Genomic DNA, 23,109 nt, shown 5'->3' on the forward strand with positions numbered 1-23,109 from the left:
ATGGCTCAAACATTTGGAAAGTGTGCAGTGGAAGAAAAAAAGAGGCAAAGAAAACTCTTTTACAGATTATTTAAAACACACACAGAATATGGGTAAAATCCTGACACATAAAATTACAACAATTTTATCTTACCTCAGTCAGTGACATTACAGAGTAATAAGATAATCTAGTCTGTAGGAAAGTAGTTCTTTCCAGTGTAAATTGTCCAGGTTATTCCTTGAGTGGGCTACCAGAGCATCCTCTGAAAAGTACATTTTAAAGATATCCAGGGGAGTGTGGCTGTCACTTTTAATAATAATAAATAATACAATGTAAATAAAGTTCCTAACTACAGAATTTGCATTTACTCATTATAGCGGCCACACCTGACACCAGCATTACAATAGCCCACACCAACCTAATCACTTTATATTTACACACTACACACACATTTTAGCACAAAGACACACATTTAATAATATCTATCATTTACACCTGATTCAGTACCACACCCACATTAATAATGGGCTCGGTAAAACGCTGAATCCGGTCACAACAGTGGGTAACTTAACCAATTAACTGATATTTAGAGCTTCTTATTTCAGCAGTATTTACTCAATCAGTGAAATCAATCAAGGAGTTGGAAAAGGTTAGCTAGCTATTTTTTCTGTTAGTCTGTTAGCGTTAGCTAGCACAGAGGCTACTAGACAGTAAAACTCTGTCTAACACAGAAGCTCCACTGCTCTTTACTAAAGTCAGTCAGATAGATTCACTTATCTGTCCAGTTTGGATCCAGTTGAAGCTGAAGTGAAGCCGTTCTCTGCAGCTGTGTCTGAAGCTCTGCAGGTTCTGGGGAACTGAGCTCCTCAGCTCCTCTGCTGTGTGTCAGTTTATAACCAGCTTATGTTCTGCTATTAAGCCTAATTTCTCTCTCCTTCTTTCTCCCTCCTTCTCACTCTCTCTTTTATATAATATAGTCAGTTAGCTAGCTAGTGTCAGAGCCGTATAGAGAGAGAGTCGCTACAGCGGAAGTCCTAAATGCTTTGTGTTCTCGAGACCCATGAGGAGCTCCAATAGTTCCAGAAAGTTAATATCAGCAATTTAAACACTGAGACAGAACTGCAGTTTTAGTCATTAGCAGTTAAAGAATGCAGTAATTTACAATATTTATTTAGCAAACCTTTCTGTACATGTAATTCCATTGATAGGCTTTGTTTAAATGTAAAAACTTATTTTTTATGAGCTTTGAGTTTTTATTATCTTATTGTAATGAAAAGCATTTATATCCTAATGTTAACTGATATAATTACATTGATGGGGGTTTGGGGATGTTTTAAAATCAGATTATGACTTACTAACAACAACACATTTATTTCATGAGAAGTCTTTATAATTTTAACTTTTTAAACTGAGAAATTTTAAATATGTACAATGACAAACTCAACTTTGTAAACAGTCATTAACAATAAAATGTAATATAAAATAAAAACAGAATAAAAAACAAAAACACAGAGTTAGTAAAAATGATTAATCCATAAGCGCATAGTATTTTTTTTGTTTATTTTTTTTTGTTTGCCTTGGGCATTATTTATACATTCTCTATACATTTCTTCATATAAATGAGTTTCATAAGTTCAGACCTTATGATATTATTTATTTATTCAGAATTAATAGTCTTATCTTAAAATTAATAGAGTAGTTACATTCAGTAACAAGAATACAAAACCTACAAACACAGACAGGAGTATTTATCTAGCTCTGTCTAATTTACCCTAATCTGTTCTGTTAACGATCTTAACGATGGTAATTTAGTGGGGAACATGCTGTACTCTACATGTGAATTAGATTCAGGTGTGCTGACAGTATTAAATCAGGATATTTAATGATTTTACCCTGTAAAAGTGCAGCACTAATGCTGTACTCTGCTGCAGCTCTGTGGGGCTGCTAGTATTAGTCTCTAAATTACAGGAACTATTGAGAAGCTCCACGAGTCGCCATTGCTGTTAAAAAGTGAAGATTGGAGTAAACGGAGCTGAAGCGACTCTCTCTCTCTCTCTATACGGCTCTGGCTGGTGTAACAGAACCATTTCACTCGTTTCTTATGTATATAATAAAACACTGAGATAATGAGAAGCTGTAAATATTTATTAATAATCTAACTAGCTTATTTACCAGCTCCTCTTCTGTTTAAGGTGGAGGATATAAGTTAAATGGAGCTCCTCAAGACCGCCATATTTCTGTGTTGTGTCTGTTTAAAACTCTGTTGTTGAAGCTAAATTCTCCTTTTCTTCTAATTACTGTTCTTCTAATTAACTGAGTTTATTATATTACTTATTCTATACGTTTATTATCACTGTGGGTGTAAATCTATATCAGTGCAGCACAGGATCTAACACAAAGTAAACAAACATGCCCCCTCCTTCATCATTATTAGCATTAGCATTAGCCTCAACTCCTTTAAAAACCCCAAGTTAAAATAAAGTCTAACTACTTGTTTTGAATATTCTTCTGATTTTACAAAGCAAAATGATTAATTTTACTAAAACAGCAAAGAAAGTTTACCTTTAAATGTACAGTTTTCTACATCAAACAGGTTCTAGAGAAGAGAGGAGCTAGTTAGCATTGATGCTAATGTGTGCTGAGTGGTTAGAGAGCTAACTGGAGTTTAAAAGGTTTATAACTGGAGTTTAAAAGCTTTAGAAAATGTTTCTGCAGTGCTGAATCATGTGATATAGTTCTGTTTTTATTTTTATTATTCTAAAACATTTATAAACTCAGATTTATTGGTCAAATCCTCCATAATTTCAGAGTCACTAAGGAGCATCTGATAAACACGGAAGACACTCTCTAGAGCTAATTCTCCTCTCTTCTTATTAATTGTTAACATTATTTTACACAAATACCAAATATACACACATCATTTCATGTAATAGAACTTATTAATTTTAGTCTTTTGAAATCAGTAGGTGGAGTAAAGTAGCCCAGCTTTCATAGCTTTGAGGGTTTTATGCTACATAAAAATCATTTTCTTGAATAGCAAACTGTCTTATATACAAATTGTCTTACATTTCTAACATTTAAACCTGGACTACATAACGTATTAGCTGTATAAACACAAATAAAAGCCAGCTTAATTATTTTAAATGCAGCGTCTTTACATTGTTCAATAAATCCCCTATCCAGATTAATCTCTCCATCCAGATAGAGTGAATCTGACTGTGGTTGGATGAGAAGTATAAACATATACCATTCTGACACCCTATTGGTTTATACAGTGATCCATCACACCTGCACGAAACCCCTGGTATTTAGTTAGAGCCTCTTTAATATATTTACATTCTACTAAAATACATTTATTTACAATCAGCATATATGCAGCTGAAACAGGGAGGAGCCTAGTGCATCCCACATTATGTTATCAACATTAACATTGTAATAGCACCATATAGTCATTATAGCTTATAGAAAAATGTGTTTTGGGGAGGGGGGTAGTGCACTATAGGACTCTGTGGGCGTGGCCTAAGCTTTTATTCTTATTGGCTTCATTTTTTCCCTTACAGTACTTTTACTTTTATACTTTAAGTAGTTTTGAAACCAGTACTTTTACACTTTTACTTAAAGAGTAAAAAGCTTGAGTTGATACTTCAACTTCTACTGAAGTATTTCAAATCTATACTTCTACCTACAGAGTAATGAACGGAGATACTTTTCACACCTTTGACAGGGATTAGTTTAGTGATGTTGATTAATCAAAAATCTGAATACGCCAATACTGGTCAGTACATTTTAAAACAGTGTAAAGTTGTAGAGTAAAGAATGCAAGTTATTGTGTTTATTATATTTTTATTTTGATTGTTGTGATAATAAACCAGATTGGATCTGTGATAGTTCTAGTGTAGCCTAAGAATGCTGCAAAAGAAAAGAAGAAAAAAAAACAGCAATCTTCAGCCATTCATCTGCTCCTAGTGCTCTGAAAACCAGAAATAATAGTAATAATTTGACAAATTAGACCCTCTGTGCTAAGCTGTTGGCTCACACTTTATTAAAAATAAGATATAACCCACAACGTGACAGATAATCGGGAATACAATCTGAGAACATTACAAATAAAATGTAATTAATACAGAACGGGTGTAGAGCTAAATGATAAAATGCTCAAACAAATCAACTAAACATAGAAGAATATATCTATTAGATGAATTAGTAAAAACAGCTGTCACACAAAAACCTTGTATCTACTGTGTCTTATGTTTATACTTTTACAGCTGTTGATCTTCATACTGTGTCAATATTTCCTGATTAAAGGGCAAATAGAAATGTTTCCAAAATTGCATTTTGCTGTAAAGTTGCTACTTTAGAGATATAAAGTTTTTATGTGACAGCGATGATAAATATATTAAATTTAAGCTACAATCAACAGTGCAATATTGTAAAACTGTGTGTTCTTAGTGTAAGTTAATGTGTGTACTGTACAGTAAGTTAAATGTATATTTTATATTATATTTGACTATATGTTGTATATATTCTGTTCTTTCCTTTTGATATTACATTAATTGTAAAATTAAAGTTAAAGCATTAACACACAGATTTCCTCTCTCTTTGGTTTAATATAAAAATGTTGAGGATAAAACAACAGTATAATAATTTAAACATTTTATTGTGATCTTTCATTCAGTTTATAATAAATGATAATGTGTTAAAAATGAAAAAAAATCTGTAATATAAAGTTTAAAATATGATCTTAACACAGGGTGGGCCCTAACTCAAGCTGCACGGTGCACAGTTGATGCTTCGCCTATAGATTACTAAAATATCGTTTTTTTTTCTCGCTCTTGTAACTCTTATTAACTCTCTATTGCTTGTGCTAAAAAAAAGGATTTCTGGGATATTGTATATAATTTGCAGGCATTGGTGAGAAGTAGGAGAATAAAGCGAGAAAAGATGAGAATTCAGATGGTGCGCACCAGAAAAAGAAATCAAAACACTATCTTTATAAAACATACTAACAGTAATGTAACCTCGCGGTGTTACTTGGAGGAATTAAAGAGAAACAACCGAGACAAGAGTGCAAAATATTCCACTTTACTCCACCTGATCAGAACTCAAAACTACGGCAGCCCCCAGAGGACAAAAAGCATTGGCAACTTCCCCCATCAGTTTTACCCACAACATAATAAAGTCTGATACAGTAATAATATTAAATAAAATAAAACTGCTGTTTTTAAAAAAAGCTGATATTTTGGCCAAGTTCAGCAAACATTTCTCCATACACTGTATGATTTGTCATTCGGGTAATTATCATGACAGGCCTAAATCTAATATAAATAAAATTAAATAGAATAAAAATAGCCTTTTGAAACAAAGTTAACATACAGATTCACATTAATAGACTCGATAAGTTAAATTATTGAGGGTGTTTCCATTTATTTTATGATAGGTTGATAATGTACTTATTGTGACAGGCCAATTTAAAACAATACATATTGTTGAAATATACTAGTATGTGTAATTTGTTTTGTCTTTCAGGCGTTGATGACATAAAACACTGACCGAACTACTATAGGCTTCTTCAGAATACAGTATCTAATACTGAATCATAACACAAGTTAAAAATGGTGGCGGTATGGTATTCTAATTAAATACCCCTGCTTTAATGGTTCAGAGCTTATATGTGCTTATACAGGTATATGATATTCTACACTGCCTATTACTGTGCCAACATGCACCTTTTTGAGGTACAGTACAGGTCAAAACTTTGGACACACCTTCTCTTTTTCATTGCGTTTTCTTTATTTTCATGACTATTTACATTGTAGATTCTCACTGAAGCATCAAAACTATGAATGAACACATGTGGAGTTTTATGTACTTAACAAAAAATGAGCTGTCCTCCACAGTCACCGGACCTGAACCCAATCCAGATGGTTTGGGGTGAGCTGGAGCACAGAGTGAAGAGGGCAAAGGAGCAGCAAGTGCTAATAAACACCTCTGGGAACTCCTTCCTTCAAGTCTGTTGGAAAACTTTTCATTTCAGGTGGCCACCTCTTTGAGAAGCTCATTGAGAGAATGATGCCAAGAGTGTGCAAAGCAGTAATCAGAGCAAAGGGGGATATTTTGAAGAAACTAGAATATAAAACATGTTTTTAGTTATTTCACCTTTTTTTGTTAAGTATAAAACTCCACGTGTTCATTCATAGTTTTGATGCTTCAGTGAGAATCTTCAATGTAAATAGTCATGAAAATAAAGAAAACGCACTGAAAAAGAGAAGGTGTCCAAACTTTTGGCCTGTACTGTACTTTGGTCATAAATTTGAACACAAAGTTGCTGAAACTCTTCTCTTTGGTTTATCAAATAAATATGACTAAAACAAATACATTATATGGACAAAAGTATTGTCAATACTGCTCATTCACTGTTAATTCCTAAATCAAGTTTATCAAAAAGATATAATTTTGCTTTTGTTGGAGAAACACTTCGAATATCCATATAAGGACTCAACTCCTTCCATATTCACAATATCTGCTTTAGGGGGTCCTGTTTTAGCAGTTCTGCTCTACAGGGAACAGCTTTTGCACTGTCTTGTTGAAAAATGCATGGATGTCCCTAAAAACAATGCCGTCTTACATTTCATCTGAAAAATATCTGGAAGATTGATTCATCTGACCACATTACACATTGCCACGGTGTGGTGGTCCATCTTATATCCATCCAAGCCCAGTAGAGAAGTGTACACGGCTTCTGGACATGGTTAACATAAGGCTTCTGTTCTGCACAGTAAAGTTTGAAGTGGTATTGATGAATGCACCTCATGTATTGTAGAGCCAAGTATGAAGATGATCCGTGCAGAGACTCAAGATACTCCAGACAAACTCCAGTCCAACTAAGCTTCTTTAATATATTTACATTCTACTAAAATACATTCATTTACAATCAGCATATATGCAGCATATATGCAGCTGAAACAGGGAACAGCCTAGAGCAAAATCCCAAATTATATTATCAACATTAACATTTTAATAATAGAACATTATAGTCATTATAGCTTATAGTAAAATGTGTTTTGGGAGGGGTGTAGTGCACTATAGGACTCTGTGGGCGTGGCTTAAGCTTTTGTTCTTAATGGCTTTATTATTTTCCTCTTACATTACATTTACTTTTATACTTTAAGTAGTTTTGAAACCAGTACTTTTACACTTTTACTTAAAGAGTAAAAAGCTTGAGTTGATACTTCAACTACTACTGAAGTATTTTAAACTCTAGTATCTATACTTCTACCTACAGAGTAATGAATGGAGATACTTTTCTCACCTTTAACAGGAATCAGCTTAGTGATGTGGATCATGCTTGTAGAACAGCTTAGTAAAGTTTGATTATATTGATGGTCTATCTTGGTCAAGTTGATCATGCTTGTAGAACAGCAGGATTAATAGTAATAATTAAACAAATTAGATCCTCTTTTCTGAGCTTTCAGCTTCCACTTTATTATTTATAAGATATATCCCACAACATTACAAGATTACAGGAATACAATCTGAGTACATTACAAATAAAATCAAATTAATACAGAGAACTGTTTAGAGTTAAATGATAAAATGCTCAAACAGATCAACTCAACATAGAAGCACATATATTAGATTAATTAGTATAAAACTATTTTAACACAAAAACCTTTTATCTACTGTATCTTACCTTTATTATTTTACAGCTGTTGATCTTCATACTGTGTCAATATTTCCTAATTAAAGACAAATAAAAATGTTCCCAAAATTTTATTTTGCTGTAAAGTTGCTACTGGTTTTATATGACAACAATAATAGGTATATTACATTTAATTGTTTCAATATTAATCAATGAATGTGTTTCCTTTATCTGTGGATTCGTGGTTATTCAATAGGGATTAATCAACTGTAGCTTGACATGCCACAGGTACAGATCCCTCCCACAGACGAAGTCTGCTGGCTAATCCTGCTGTGTACTGTCTCAACTGAGGTTCTCAACCAAAATGATCAAAATGTTTTTTTCTTAAACTGATCTAGTGTGTGGGACTCTGGTGGCGGTTGACGTGTGAGGGGTGGAGCCAGGGTGGTTCTATGCAGGTTTCCTTATTGTCAGGGTTGACCCAGGCAGAGAGACGTGGAAGCGGACGTATTCACAGGTAGGGCGAATTTATTAAATAAACATACATAAATATAAAAACAAATAAACAAGTAAACAAGAAACAAAGAAAACAAGAAACAGAGGGGAGCTAAAACTAACAAACAAACAAGAGATACTAAAGATAAACAAACGGGGAGACTATAAAACTAGGCAGGATAAACTAAAACAGGGCAAGGGAATAAACTAGGGAAAACACAGGGAACTAGAAAATAACAGAATAAACAGGAAGATAAATATATACTACAAACAAATAGGGAGGCTGACAAAAACAAACGAGGAAAACAATAAGGAACTAAACTAGATAGATAATAACTAACAAACAAAGCGGGAGTAGATAAACAAAGAAATAAACTAATAACTAAAGCTAGACAGGGCAAGGGAGTAGACAAGAATCTAAACAGAGCTAAGAACTTAAACAGGGAATAACTACTAAACTAGGAACAAAATAACAAGGGAAGAGAGCTAAAGGCTACGAGGAACAAGGAAACACTAAGAATCTAAGAAACGCAGAGAAAGAGACAAACAACAGGAGACAGTGCAAAGACCGACCAGGACAAGTGACAGAGGAAAGCTATTTAACTAAACAGGAAACACACTGGGAGTGGAAACACCTGGGGAAGGGGTGGAGCTACAAATGAGACACAGGTAATGGAAAATCACAGGCAGAACACAGGGGCACGGGTCACGTGGGACAACACAGGCACGAGGACAGACAGGAAACAGGGTCAGGCGTGACACTTATTGTTATGTTACAATAAGGAAGTATCCAAACAGTTCATAGAAACAAATAATTCCTTACTCCAAACTCTTTCAGCTGATTCATAGAAAATGGATGGATAGATTTTTTGGAGCTTGGATTGTTTATAACATTTATAGGGTCAGTTGAGACCCAAGCGGAAATACAAAAGCTAAAAGCGAGTTTTACATAATATGTCCCCTTTAACTTCTAAAAGGTTAAAATCATGTTTTGACTCTGGAAAATAAATGTGATTAAAATATTAGTTTGCAAATTTGATAGCTCTGAACTGAATCTATTTTTTATCTAATTTATTTAAAGAACTGAAGAATTGAGCTACAATCAACAAGTTAATGTGTGTAGTGTACAGTAATTTAAGTGTTTTTCTATTGTATTTTGTATTTATATGTTGTATATATTGTGTTCTTTCTGCATACTAAGTAGGGTCATGCACCCAGGTTTTTACACACCTGTACTTATGTACCTGATTTATTTCATTTTAATTTTGATTTTTTAAGTTTACAATATCTCCCAGCACTATTATAACTTTATTTAATCAGCTCTACAGTCTAGATTCTGCAGTTCTTATCTGATCTCATCCAGCTCTTCTCTTTGTTCTGCATGTTCATCTATTTTGCTGAAAGTAAAAGATTTACTGATGAGTTGGAGCTCAACCCAAACCCAGCGTAGAGCGGCTGAGTGAAGGTGGTCTGGACTCTGTGGATGAGGGTCATGGTATCAGAGATGCTGTAGAAGGACAGAGTTCCTGCCCTGTGATCCACATACACTCCTATTCTAGAGGAGACGGGCACTCCGGAGATTTCAGTTTCTCTGTTATTGTAACTGAATGTGTATCTGGAGGAATTAGAGAACAATTTCCAAGACTGATCATTATTACATCCAAACCCACACTCCCTGCCTCCCTTCCTGGAGATGCTTTTATAAGACACTGCTAAATCAACCCCTCCATCTCCTCTCCACTCAACCTCCCAGTAGCAGCATCCACTCACACTCTCTCTACACAGAACCTGAGCCCATCCATCAAATCTGTCTGGATGACCAGGATATGGCTGGACTGTGTAGCTGCAGGTCACCACTGTGTTCCTCTCAGACAGGAGGAGGTATTTAAAAGCTGTGTTTGGATCCAGTGTGAGCTGACAGGAATCTGAAAGAGAGAGAAAACCCATCAGCTTTTAGAAAATTATCTAAAAACAGCCCCTAAAACTGAAATAACCAGAGAACATACTGGAAGCATCTATGAAAAATGATTATGTTAAAAAAAAGATTTATTTTCATTATTATTCAATTACACAACATAACAATTTTATGTATATTTTTAATCTCTGGTGTTAAGTGTGTTTTCCTAATTCTTAAAAAAAATAAAAAGGTTTTTATTCCCCAGACATTTTCAAGGATTCAAGGAGATTTTAAAAAATATAAAGTGCTGAGTATACTAAAGACTTCCAGAAGCTTCTGGAACTGTGAGAACTATCAAGAAGTTTTCAGAACCGTCCAGAATTGTGTAGAACTTTACAGTATAAATAAAGAAGTTTATCAGTATAAATAAAGAAGATGATCAGAGACTATATTTGGGGAAAGATTGGTGAAAGTGATTTGCAGTTTAGTCACAAATCTCAGAAAACAATACATTTCTGAACATTTTTGGTTATGCTTGTAGATGCACTTTAAAATTACTGTTCTTTGTTGTTTGGTGTTTGATTGGGGCATTTTAAAATTTTCCATGTTCACTTTGCCTCTGAAACAGCCTGGATACAAGTGCTCACTATTGCACAGAGATTCAGTACAGTCACTAATTCAGAAAATATACTCATTTTTTAATCTATTATACAGAGAATCGATTGAGTTGTATAATAATTGCAGATTTGTAGTAAAATGTTCATTGATTTTATCATAAAAAAATAATTTTGTGTTTCATCTAAATAAATACAAAACTATGATAGGCCATTATCACTAAATTAAAGTTCATGAGGAATATTGGTGGGTCTTTTTTCTTTATATGTAAGCAGTTGAAATATAACAGTTAATTATTTAATATAGTCGTATAAATGTCAGATTAAACTTTGTGTATTTGGACATTGTGGTGTTATTTCTGAGAGTGTGTGAGAATGAAAGGGTTAAAGAGAGAGAGAGAGAGAGAGAGAGAGAGAGAGAGAGAGAGAAAGAGAGACTTACACTCCAGGAAGTCTTCTCTGCTTTTGGGTTCAGGAGGAAGAATGATCTGCACTTCCTTCACTACAGGAAAATGTACACAGTTACTACACAGCATCACTGAGCTTCTGTTCCCTCTGTACATTTACTACAACATTAAAATAATCTAATACTGGATTTTCTCTCCATGTAGATGTAGAGTCTTAATCTACCCTACCTGGACTTTCAATCACAATAAAGTCACACCTTATATACAGTCTCAACCACTTCAGTCCAGAAACTACTGACCACTTCATCAGGATTTAGAGAAGAACCTACAGTGCATTCTGAAACTCTTCACACTCTTTTACTTTTAAAAAAAATCCAAAATTGTTTTTACTTTGTCATTATGAGGTACTGAGTGCAGAATGACTATTTATGGACTTATCATTTCATATATTTACATAGAAAATGTGATGAGATTTATTTAATATACCTGCAGCTGATGTCTTCTCAAATTCCTCTTTCCAGAATTCGTCTAGTTTTCCTCTCAGCTGAGAAACAGACTTCATAACAACTTCAAAAGTGTTGAGAGGACTGAGAGTAAAAGCAGGTGATGCTGAAGATCCAGGAGGAGCTGAGAGAGTCTGAAAACTCTACATGTAGACAAAAAAAACATAATTCCTTCAACAATTTTTTAATCATATTTATATTGAATTAAATCAGGTAAAATCTGGCCTAAATCTGATCTTATTAGTCATTCATGGTTCAGATTAATTATGTATGAGACAGTGTGAAAGGAAAAAAAAAAGTCTGTGTTATTGAAATCTGATACATATCCAATATCCAAGACCGATCAGAATTCATGCAACATTTACATCAAAACTTACATTGAGCATAAGGGAAAATGGCGACAGCAGTTAATGAAAGATTAATTGGTGTGATAGAGAGATAACAGACCTCATAAACATTTGGACTGATGTCTCTGTTCATACTGAATTAAATAGTACACATCACAACCGCTCTGTCTTTAAAGATATATCCAATCAAATTTCTGAACACAGCCAATAGATGGTGCTGCTGCAGCACTAAGTAAAATAAAAAAAATTAAAATTGTTTAAACAAAAAAGATAAAGGACAGACATTAAAGAGGAGGGTGTGGCCAAATTACTTGCCCTTCTTTAAAGTGAGCTGGAACTCATTCTCTGTTAAGCTCAGCTTTCAGTCACTGGTGAAACTGAAACTTCATGTGAAGCTCTGCTCTTTAGTGCATGAGCTTCAGTTTAAAAACTGTTCAGACTAATGTCAGATATAGATCACATTAAAAAGATGGTGTAAACAGTCTAAAATAAACTTTGTATTTGGGGAGAAAAACAGAGTCTGTTACCTGGAGGAAATGGATGTGATCCTCTGTGAATGAAAGCTTCTCCAGATCAGCATCTCTCCTCTTCAGCTCTGTGATCTCCTGCTTCAGTCTCTTCAGACGTTCTTCAGCTCGACTCACTGCAGATTTCTCCTGATCTCTGATCATCTGCCTCACCTCAGAGCGTCTTCTCTCAATGGAGAGGATCATCTCAGTGAAGATCTTCTCACTGTCCTCCACTGCTGTCTGAGCAGAGCGCTGGTAGTGGAATCACAGAGAGAGGAGAATGTTAGGAGCAGTTCATTCACATCAATAAGTGGATTTACATGCACTTCATAATCTGATTACTGAGGAACATCAGAGTTTATCAGTAATCCATTTAACAATATAATCAGACTTTTTATTTGCAACCAACCAATAATCTCACAGTATAAGATGTGACTTAAATATCGCATAAACCCAAACTTCATGCTGCAGCTTTTCTAATCTCATGAACCTGTAAATATTGTTTAATTTTGATAACTGATGACTAAAACTAAAAATATAATATAATAAAAATAATTGTATGAACTAATACTAACGAAAAGTACTAAATATTGCTAACCTTTTTTTAAATAAAATTTGACTTTAAATAGCATTTAAAAAATGAGGACACCTTTAGTTAAATAATTAAATAATTACCCTGAATTGGAGAAATCAGATCTTTATTCTTCAACTTATTTTAAAAATCACCTTGTGAGTCTCCACAGCCTCTGTTAACTCCTGAAGCTCCTTCTCTCTCTCCTGGATTCTCTTCTTGTATTTCCTCTGTGTTTCCACCACCTGCTTCTGCAAATAAACCAGACAACAAAACACAATAATTAAAAATTAAAATGCCACATGTCATGGGACAGGTGCTGGTTTTGGGTCCCATAATTTTGTTGTCTCCCATGTAAGCTTACAGAATGTAAGGAAAAAATATGATTTGCATGAGATAAGGACTATCAGTGTAAATGACCAAGATGGGAGTAGCTACTCCATTTACACACTTACCTGTTTCTCAGATCTTTCTGCTCCAAGTGACACTGTATCATGTCCTTTATGGTCATCCATGGTACACAGCATGCAGATACACTGCTGGTCTGAGCGACAGTAAACCTCCAGCAGTTTATCGTGCTGAGAGCAGATCTGCTCCTGGAGTCGTCTGGAGGCTTTGACCAGCTTGTGCTTCTTAAAGGCTGGAGATTGGTAGTGAGGCTGGAGGTGAGCTTCACAGAAAGAGGCCAGACACACCAGACAGGACTGGACGGCTTTGTGTTTTCTCCCAGTACAGAAATCACACTCCAAATCTTCAGGATCAGCATTGGCTTCTGCCATTTTACAGTGTGAAGATTTTGTTTCCTGGTTCTCTGTTGGAGAGAAGTGAACAGAACTATCCTGTAATTCTACTTATTAGCCAAGATAACAATACTCACACTGTCTGACTCGAACAGGAACTATTGTAGAGACTCAGGATAACTTACTTTAATAACAAAACTGTAGATCCAGACAGAACACACACCGATTCACACACTCACACACCCTGCAAAAAATCCAGGAAATCATCAAATTTTACTTTCACTATCACATAAAAAGACAGCGTGCAATTTTCTGAGATTTGGGGATTTGGAGACCTTTCTGGTGAGAATGTGTAATTGCACCTTCTCAGCTGACGAGACGCGAGGACGCTGAGAGACCAGTTAAATATAACTTATAATAAATCAATGAGATTAACATTAATGTACCTTAACATAACGACTGCCCTGTGGAGTACTGATTACTAGGAAAACGGTCTAATGTGTGGGTAATAATATAGGCTTTATGTAAACAGTAAACACAGCGCTGAGGAGTTCAGAATATAAACATGTTAAATACATGTTAAAGTTAGCTGTTAACAATATGCTTGATTTCTTGGTTGATATAGGTCAGTGTTTGTCTCTTATTTATTGAATGAAATATTATTGGATAAAATATTAATTACCACTAGTGCCTAATGTGCCCCAATGCACAAACCAAAATGTAAATAAACTAAAAAGCAACATTTTTAATACTTCTGTTGTCACAATTATTCCACAAGTCCTGGTATATTTTGGAGAACCGGCTTGGTGGTAAAAGAATGCAGCGAGCTTATCCTACACTGGCAGACCTGGCAACGTCTCTGCTGTTCAGAAGCTAAGATGCAAAACACAAAGACAATGTTTCCGCCTTTTTTATTGATTAATACCCTATATTTGATACTTACAAGGAATCCTAATTTAAAAGTAATGTAAGTAATTGTATTTTTACTTGTGGTATTTATTTCTTTATTGTGTTTTATTTATTTGTATTTGCAATTTGGAAATGTATGTTGTGAATTTAAATATATAACGTTTCTAAACAAGGAAACCGAATTGGTCATTCATTAATAAGTGAAATGACTTGTTTTCTCTTGTGTCTTTTTAATTGCTCTTTAAGCAAGCAAAAATGTTTTATCCGATTACTCGATTAATCAAATCGATTTTTCAGTAGAGTACTCGATTACAAAATTAATCGATAGCTGGAATTTGAACTCCACAAGGACCCAACATTGGCAGCTTGAACCTCTCAATCCTGGTCCTGCCGCCCCCTGCACTGCACATTTAGTCCTTTCCCTGCTTCCAACTAACTGAAATCAAATAATCAGCACATTAACAAGCCCTTTCAGAGCTGCTGGTGTGTTTAAAAACTCCAGCAGCACTGCTGTGTCTAATCCACTCGTACCAGCACCCACTAACACCTCATTTACCACCACTATGCTAATCAGTGCTACTTCTTCTTATTATTATTCTGTTTGCGCTTTTCTATATGCTACTCCTCCTACAGCTTTCACATTACAACCACATAACTGAATTACGTTGCTTGTGCTTTTTGGAACAATACTTCATACCGTTTTCATACAGCGGGCATTTTTTGGCTCAAAATTTTCCCATAGGAGGAAAGTCAGTGACATTACAGAGTAATAAGAGAATCTGGTCTGTAGGAAAGTAGCTCTTTTCTAGTGTAAATTGTCCAGGTTATTCCTTGAGCAGGCTGCCAGAGCATCCTCTGGAAAGTACATTTTAAAGATATCCAGGGGAGTGTGGCTGTCATCTGTGAGAATAAATAATACAAGTTAGATACAATGTAAGTAAAGTTCCTAACTACAGAATTTGCCATTTAATCATTACAGCAGCCACACATGACACCTGCATTACAATAGCCCACACCAACCTAATCACTTTATATTTACTCACTACACACAAGTTTTAATAATCTCTATCATTTACACCTGATTCAGTACGACACCCACACTTACAATGGGCCCGGTAAAACGCTGAATCCGGTAACAACAGTGGGTAAATTAACCAATTAACTGATATTTAGAGCTTCTTATTACCGCAGTATTTACTAAATCAGTGAAATCAATGAAGGAGTTAGAAAGGTTAGCTAGCTACTTTGTGTGAATAACTATTAAGGTTGGTATATTCTTGCATTTTTTCGAGTCCCAATTAATAATGCCTTTAAAACATGCAGTATATTATATTTACGAGATGAACACATATAAATATAATGTAATATAAATGCGAAGGCTATATTTAACTTACTAGTTAGGGAGCTGGGATTTCCCCACTGTTTAATTGTTTGGCTGTATTGAGCGTTTGGCTTCAGCACACACTGTTCTATAGTTTAAATCATAAACAGGAGTTTCTCTCCTGTAGGTTAACTGAGTTAGCTGAGCTGAGCTAAAGCAAACGGTTAGCATTAGCTAGCTTCTTAGCGTTAGCTAGTCTGTTAGCGTTAGCTTGCCGGTTAGCATTAGCTAGTCTGTTAGCGTTAGCTAGTCTGTTAGCGTTAGCTAGTCTGTTAGCATTAGCTTGCCCGGTTAGCGTTAGCTACCCTGTTAGCGTTACCTAGTCTGTTAGCGTTAGCTAGTTGGTTAGTGTTAGCTAGCCTGTTAGTGTTAGCTAGCACAGAGGCTACTAGACAGTAAAACTCCGTCTAACACAGAAGCTCCACTGCTCTTTACTAAAGCCAGTCAGATAGATTCACTTATCTGTCCAGTTTGGATCCAGTTGAAGCTGAAGTGAAGCCGTTCTCTGCAGCTGTGTCTGAAGCTCTGCAGGTTCTGGGGAACTGAGCTCCTCTGCTGTGTGTCAGTTTATAACCAGTTAATGTTCTGCTATTTAGCCTAATTTCTCTCTCCTTCTTTCTCTCTCCTTCTTTCTCTCTCCTTCTTTCTCTCTCTCTTTTATATAATATAGTCAGTTAGCTAGCTAGTGTCAGAGCCGTATAGAGAGAGAGTCGCTACAGCGGAAGTCCTAAATGCTTGGTGTTCTCGAGACCCATGAGGAGCTCCAATAGTTCCAGAAAGTTAATATCAGCAATTTAAACACTGAGACAGAACTGCAGTTTTAGGCATTAGCAGTTAAAGAATGCAGTAATTTACAATATTTATTTAGCAAACCTTTCTGTACATGTAATTCCATTGATAGGCTTTGTTTAAATGTAAAAACTTATTTTTTATGAGCTTTGAGTTTTGATTATCGTATTGTAATGAAAAGCATTTATATCCTAATGTTAACTGATATAATTACACTGATGGGGGTTTGGGGATGTTTTAAAATCAGATTCTGACGTACTAACAACAACACATTTATTTCATGAGAAGTCTGTATAATTTAACTTTTTAAACTGAGAATTTTTAAATATGTACAATGAAAACTCAACTTTGTAAACAGTCATTAACAATAAAATGTAATCTAAAATAAAAACAGAATAAAAAAACAAAAACAAAGGGTTAGTAAAAATGATTAATCCATAAGCGCATAGTTTTTTTTTTTTTTTTTTTTTTTTTTGCCTTGGGCATTATTTATACATTCTCTATACATTTCTTAATATAAATAAGTTTCATAAGTTCAGACCTTATGATATTATTTATTTATTCAGAATTAATAGTCTTATCTTAAAATTAATGGAGTAGTTACATTCAGTAACAAGAATACAAAACCTACAAACACAGACAGGATCATTTATCTAGCTCTGTCTAATTAACCCTAATCTGTTCTGTTAACGATCTTAACGATGGTAATTTAGTGGGGATCATGCTGTACTCTACATGTGAAATAGATTCAGGTGTGCTGACAGTATTAAATCAGGATATTTAATGATTTTATCCTGTAAAAGTGCAGCACTAACGCTGTACTCTGCTGCAGCTCTGTGGGGCTGCTTGTATTAGTCGCTAAATTACAGGAACTAATGAGAAGCTCCATGAGTCGACATTGCTGTTAAAAAGTGAAGATTGGAGTAAACGGAGCTGAAGCGACTCTCTCTCACTCTGTACGGCTCTGGCTGGTGTAACAGAACCATTTCACTCGTTTTTTATGTATATAATAAAACACTGAGATAATTAGAAGCTGTAAATATTTATTAATAATCTAACTAGCTAATTTACCAGCTCCTCTTCTGTTTAAGGTGGAGGATATAAGTTAAATGGAGCTCCTCAAAACCCCATATTTCTGTGTTGTGTCTGTTTAAAACTCTGTTGTTGCAGCTAAATTCTCCTCTTCTTCTAATTACTGTTCTTCTAATTACCTGAGTTTATTATATTACTTATTCTGTACGTTTATTATCACTGTGGGTGTAAATCTATATCAGTGCAGCACAGGATCTAACACAAAGTAAACAAACATGCCCCCTCCTTCATGGTTATTAGCATTAGCATTAGTATTAGCCTCAACTCCTTTAAAAACCCCAAGTTAAAATAGAGTCTAACTACTTGTTTTGAATATTTTTCTGATTTTACAAAGCAAAATGATTAATTTTACTAAAACAGCAAAGAAAGTTTACCTTTAAATGTACATTTTTCTACATAAAACAGGTTCTAGAGAAGAGAGGAGCTAGTTAGCATTGATGCTAATGTGTGCTGAGTGGTTAGAGAGCTAACTGGAGTTTAAAAGGTTTATAACTGGAGTTTAAAAGCTTTAGAAAATGTTTCTGCAGTGATGAATATCATGTGATATTGTTCTGTTTTTATTTTTATTATCCCAAAACATTTATGAATAGGGTTGCCACCTGTCCCGGTTTTCCCAGGACTGTCCTTCTTTTTAATATTCGGTCCCGGAAAAAAAAATCTCAATGAATGTCCCGGTTTTCACTAGGTTAGTTTAACTGAGTATTTAGGCTTTTTCTGCCTGCATTAAATCTGTCTTTTTTTTCTCGCTGACTTGCACCATTGTGCCTCATTGATCTGAACTGGATCTGATCTGACTCCTCCCATAAGTCCAAGGGGATAGGGTTAGGATTCGAGCCCCGATGTGCTTCAGACCAATGAAAACACGACGTAGGAAGAGTTGGATCAGATCTAGCCCCACCCCCTGGACGTGTGGTTCTGCAGCTACGGCCATCTCAGTACAGGCGGCTGTTACGGGCAGTGAATCAGTGGCATTGCTATAGCGTCGTTTGAGGAGTTTAAGGAATACAGCGGTTGAGATGGGCGGCGAAACGGAGGAGGACGACGAGTCTGTGCCTAGTGAGTCTGATAAGCCAGTCAAAAAGAAAATGAAACGTTCATGTTATTTCAATAATGACTGGATGAAAAATGAAAAGTATGTCGCATGGCTAAAGCCAACCCATGAGGATCCATTTTCGGCCACCTGCACCATGTGCTCAGCTAAAATTGTGATTAAACATGAGGGCAAAACTGCATTGGATGACCATGCTAAAACCAAAAAACATTTAAATCGAATGCAAACCACTCGACAAACCAGAGCAATTTCATCATTTATGATCAAGAAAGACTCTGAGGAGGACAAAATTGCTGTCGCCGAACTAACCTCTACTTATCACGGTGTGCGACATGGCCACAGCTACCTGTCCACTGACTGTGGGAACAAGGTCAGTGCGAAAATATTCAGTGATTCTAATATTGCAACCAAGATGTCATGTGGCAGAACTAAGAGCGAGGCCTTAGTTGAGAATGTGTTAGCACCATTTAGTCAGGAGAGACTAGCAGCAGAGTTGCAGAAAGTGCACTATTTTGCAGTGTGTTCTGATGCTTCCAATTCTGGCCACACAAAGCTGTTCCCATACACAGTCCAGTACTTCTGTCCATCTGAGGGTGTGAAATGTGGATTGCTAGATTTTTATGAAGACCCAGATGAATCCAGTGAAGCTATATTTAAACAGATAGTCTCCATCACTGAAAACAGTGGACTTTCAGTCAACCAGATTAGTGCATATGGTGCAGATAATGCATCAGTTAATTATGGTCGGCACAACTCGGTTTTTCAGAAACTCAGAGAAGTTAATCCACACATTTTGAAGGGCAACTGCAAGTGTCACATGATAAATAATGCTGTAAAAACAGCGAATCGCGTCTTTAGTTCTTCAGGATGTGACGTAGAAGCCTTCGTGCTGAAGGTGTATAGTGAATTTAGCTGTTCTGCTAAAAAGGTAGAATTACTTAAGGAGTTTTGCGAATTCACTTCTACAAAATACAGGGAGATTCTGAGGCATGTCCCCACACGTTGGCTGTCTTTGCTGCCTGCAATCCAGAGAATTTTAGAGTGCTGGCCAGCCTTGAAGTCTTATTTTCTATCCCTTGGAAAGGATGACTGTCCGAGCATTGTCTGGACATTTGTGGGCGGTGCTTCTGACACAGAACATGTGGACCATACTATGGCTGAATGCATCCTGGCATTTATGCACAATGTGATGCAGGAATTTGATTCCTCTATCAGGAAGCTAGAGAGTGACAGTGCTACTGTCATAGACGTTTACTCAGTGATGAACCGATTGCGCAACCAGCTGAACGCAAGGCGCACCGACAGATTCTATGGAAGTAAAGCAAAACAAATAACAAGAAGTCTCTCACCCCAGCAACAAGATCACTTCAGAAGCCTGGTAGACAGATTCTTTGAGAAAGCAGTACTGTATATCGAGGATAAATTTGACTTCAATGACCAGCTTCTTGCACATGCTGGCTGCCTTAGCCTTGATGAGGGTCAGTCACTCCAGTGGTCTCAGCTGAATCATTTACTGGACAAACTAGCCCTGGATGTTGATGAAGACAAGCTGTATGGTGATGTGGTCATCCTGAATGAAGTATCAGGCACCATTCCAAAAGACCTTACCCTTGACAAGAAGTGGGCCTATTTTTTCAGCAAGGCTACTGAATCCACTGAGCTGATGAAAGTAGTTGCTTTTGTTTTTTCTATACCAGTCAGCAATGCCTACACAGAGCGAGTGTTCAGTCACATGGAGGATATTTGCTCAGACAAAAGAAACAGACTGTCGGTTTCAATGGTTAAGTCTGAGCTTCAAGTCCGTCTGAATTTTAACTTGTCATGCACCGAGTTTAAGTCATTCATTGAAGAACAGAGAAAGCTGGTAGCTGCAGCAAAGGGAAATGCCAAATATAAATGGAAAACTAGGTAAGGAAAGGCCTATGATGTGTGTTTCAGGTTTTTTATTTTCAGTTCAATCTCTAAAGATTATACACAGTAAATGTCTATAGAGTTGGTATAAATGTGGTGATGTCAAATCTGATGTGTTCTCCCTCCTTCACCTTTTAGCCAAGAGGGTGCAAAAGCAAGCACAAGCAAAGCTCACTCCAGTACTTAGATAAGCAGGTAAGCAGAAGTTCCTTCTTATACTTAATAAGCAATATTCATTGCTTTGAACAACCCTACTTCTCAAAGCCGTCTCTGATTATGTTACATCAACCGTATATTTTTGGGCAGCTGCCAGTATGACAGTGTCCTTGTTTTTTGTCAGACATAGGTGGCAACCCTATTTATGAACTCAGATTTATTGCTCAAATCCTCCATAAAAACACATTAATTTCAGAGTCACTCAGGAGCGTCTGATAAACTTGAAAGACACTCTCTAGAGCTAATTCTCCTCTCTTCTTTTTAACTTTTTTAAATGTTATCATTATTTTACACAAATACCAAATATACACACACCATTTCATGTAATAGAACTTATTAATTTTAGTCGTTTGAAATCAGTAGGTGGAGTAAACTAGCCCAGCTTTCATAGCTTTGAGGGTTTTATGCTACATAAAAATCATTTTCTTGAATAGCAAAATGTCTTATATACAAATTGTCTTACATTTCTAACATTTAAACCTGGACTACATAACGTATTAGCTGTATAAACACAAATAAAAGCCAGCTTAATTATTTTAAATGTAGCGTCTTTACATTGTTCAATAAATCCCCTATCCAGATAAATCTCTCCATCCAGATAGAGTGAATCTGACTGTGGTTGGATGAGAAGTATAAACATATACCATTCTGACACCCTATTGGTTTATACAGTGATCCATCACACCTGCACGAAACCCCTGGTTTTTAGTTAGAGCCTCTTTAATATATTTACATTCTACTAAAATACATTTATTTACAATCAGCATATATGCAGCTGAAACAGGGAGGAGCCTAGTGCATCCCACATTATATTATCAACATTAACATTGTAATAGCACCATATAGTCATTATAGCTTATAGAAAAATGTGTTTTGGGGAGGGGGGTAGTGCACTATAGGACTCTGTGGGCGTGGCCTAAGCTTTTATTCTTATTGGCTTCATTTTTTCCCTTACAGTACTTTTACTTTTATACTTTAAGTAGTTTTGAAACCAGTACTTTTACACTTTTACTTAAAGAGTAAAAAGCTTGAGTTGATACTTCAACTTCTACTGAAGTATTTTAAACTCTAGTATCTATACTTCTACCTACAGAGTAATGAATAAAGATATTTTTCTCACCTTTGAGAGGGATTAGTTTAGTGATGTTGATTAATCAAAAACCTATAAACGCCAATACTGATCAGTACATTTTAAAACAGTGTAAAGTTGTAGAGTAAAGAATGCAAGTTAATGTGTTTATTATATTTTTATTTCTATATATAGAGTTTTGATTGTTGTGATAATAAACCAGATTGGATCTGTTCAAGTTCTAGCGTAGTCTAAGAATGCTACGTTTAATGCTGCAAAAGAAACCAATGAGAAAACAGCTTCATCTTCAGCCATTTATCCCAGACATCTGCTTGTAAATGACAGCTGAATATTTTATTTATTTATTTATTTTTCTTTGGTAAATGATGCAGTTCTACCACTCTACATTTTGGGCTTTTATTTTGAAGAGCTTCGCTCTTATTCTACTACCTCCTGTTATTACTGACGCTAAACCTTCTGTTCGAGTTCTCACCATAATGCTGTGCACGTTGCTCCAGAAACGGTAAAAAACATGAGAACAAATTAATTATTTATTATTTTCTGTGTTGACACTTTTGAAAGATATTTTATTGTAGTTTGCTCCGTTTTTTGTGTCATTTGTATTGTGGCGTGGAAGAGGAAGGAGGACCCGTGAGACTCATGACAAGTACTCAAAGCTCTTTATTTGAACTGGCTTGCCACTCGCTTACAGCCTTTAACAAGGCTAGGAGAGCGAAACCCAACTGCCACACACAGCACAAACACAGCCAGGTCACTAAACCCCCTACTAAGCTACATTATGGTGAGTGCCCTAACTGGCACTCATCTGCATGGCCCCTCCCCATAACCTAGGCAACGGGGGAGGGACCAACCACGTAGCCTGGCACACAGCACACAAGAGGCCACATACGCACAGAACAGACACACACAGAGGCGGGCACACAGAGACAGGCACACACAGGCATACAGCAGCCACACACACACACACA

The 23,109-nt window shown here is 35.9% G+C and overlaps 1 protein-coding gene across 1 annotated transcript; it reads right to left on the reverse strand.

The window, feature by feature from the left end:
* Positions 1-7,436: 7,436 nt before the first annotated feature.
* Positions 7,437-13,788, reverse strand: LOC125803816 (tripartite motif-containing protein 16-like). Its single transcript, XM_049482111.1, has 6 exons — positions 13,418-13,788; positions 13,118-13,213; positions 12,410-12,643; positions 11,519-11,678; positions 11,068-11,127; positions 7,437-10,039 (listed from the first exon to the last, which is right to left on the reverse strand). Exons 1-6 carry the CDS (start codon positions 13,739-13,741, stop codon positions 9,504-9,506), a joined length of 1,410 nt encoding a protein of 469 aa, XP_049338068.1. The 5' UTR covers positions 13,742-13,788; the 3' UTR covers positions 7,437-9,503.
* Between the last annotated feature and the right edge of the window lie 9,321 nt (positions 13,789-23,109).

This window comes from Astyanax mexicanus, chromosome 8 (assembly GCF_023375975.1).
Source record: "Astyanax mexicanus isolate ESR-SI-001 chromosome 8, AstMex3_surface, whole genome shotgun sequence".
Lineage (NCBI taxonomy): Eukaryota > Metazoa > Chordata > Actinopteri > Characiformes > Acestrorhamphidae > Astyanax > Astyanax mexicanus.

What these genes read in the sequence shown, in the direction of transcription:
- LOC125803816 (XM_049482111.1), bottom strand. Translation starts at nt 13,741, where the DNA reads ATGGCAGAAGCCAATGCTGATCCTGAAGATTTGGAGTGTGATTTCTGT. An exon ending in CAGAAAGATCTGAGAAACAG is followed by an intron (nt 13,214 to 13,417) that starts GTAAGTGTGTAA and finishes GTTTATTTGCAG; the next exon opens with AAGCAGGTGGTGGAAACACA. An exon ending in ATCACATCCATTTCCTCCAG is followed by an intron (nt 11,679 to 12,409) that starts GTAACAGACTCT and finishes GTCTACATGTAG; the next exon opens with AGTTTTCAGACTCTCTCAGC.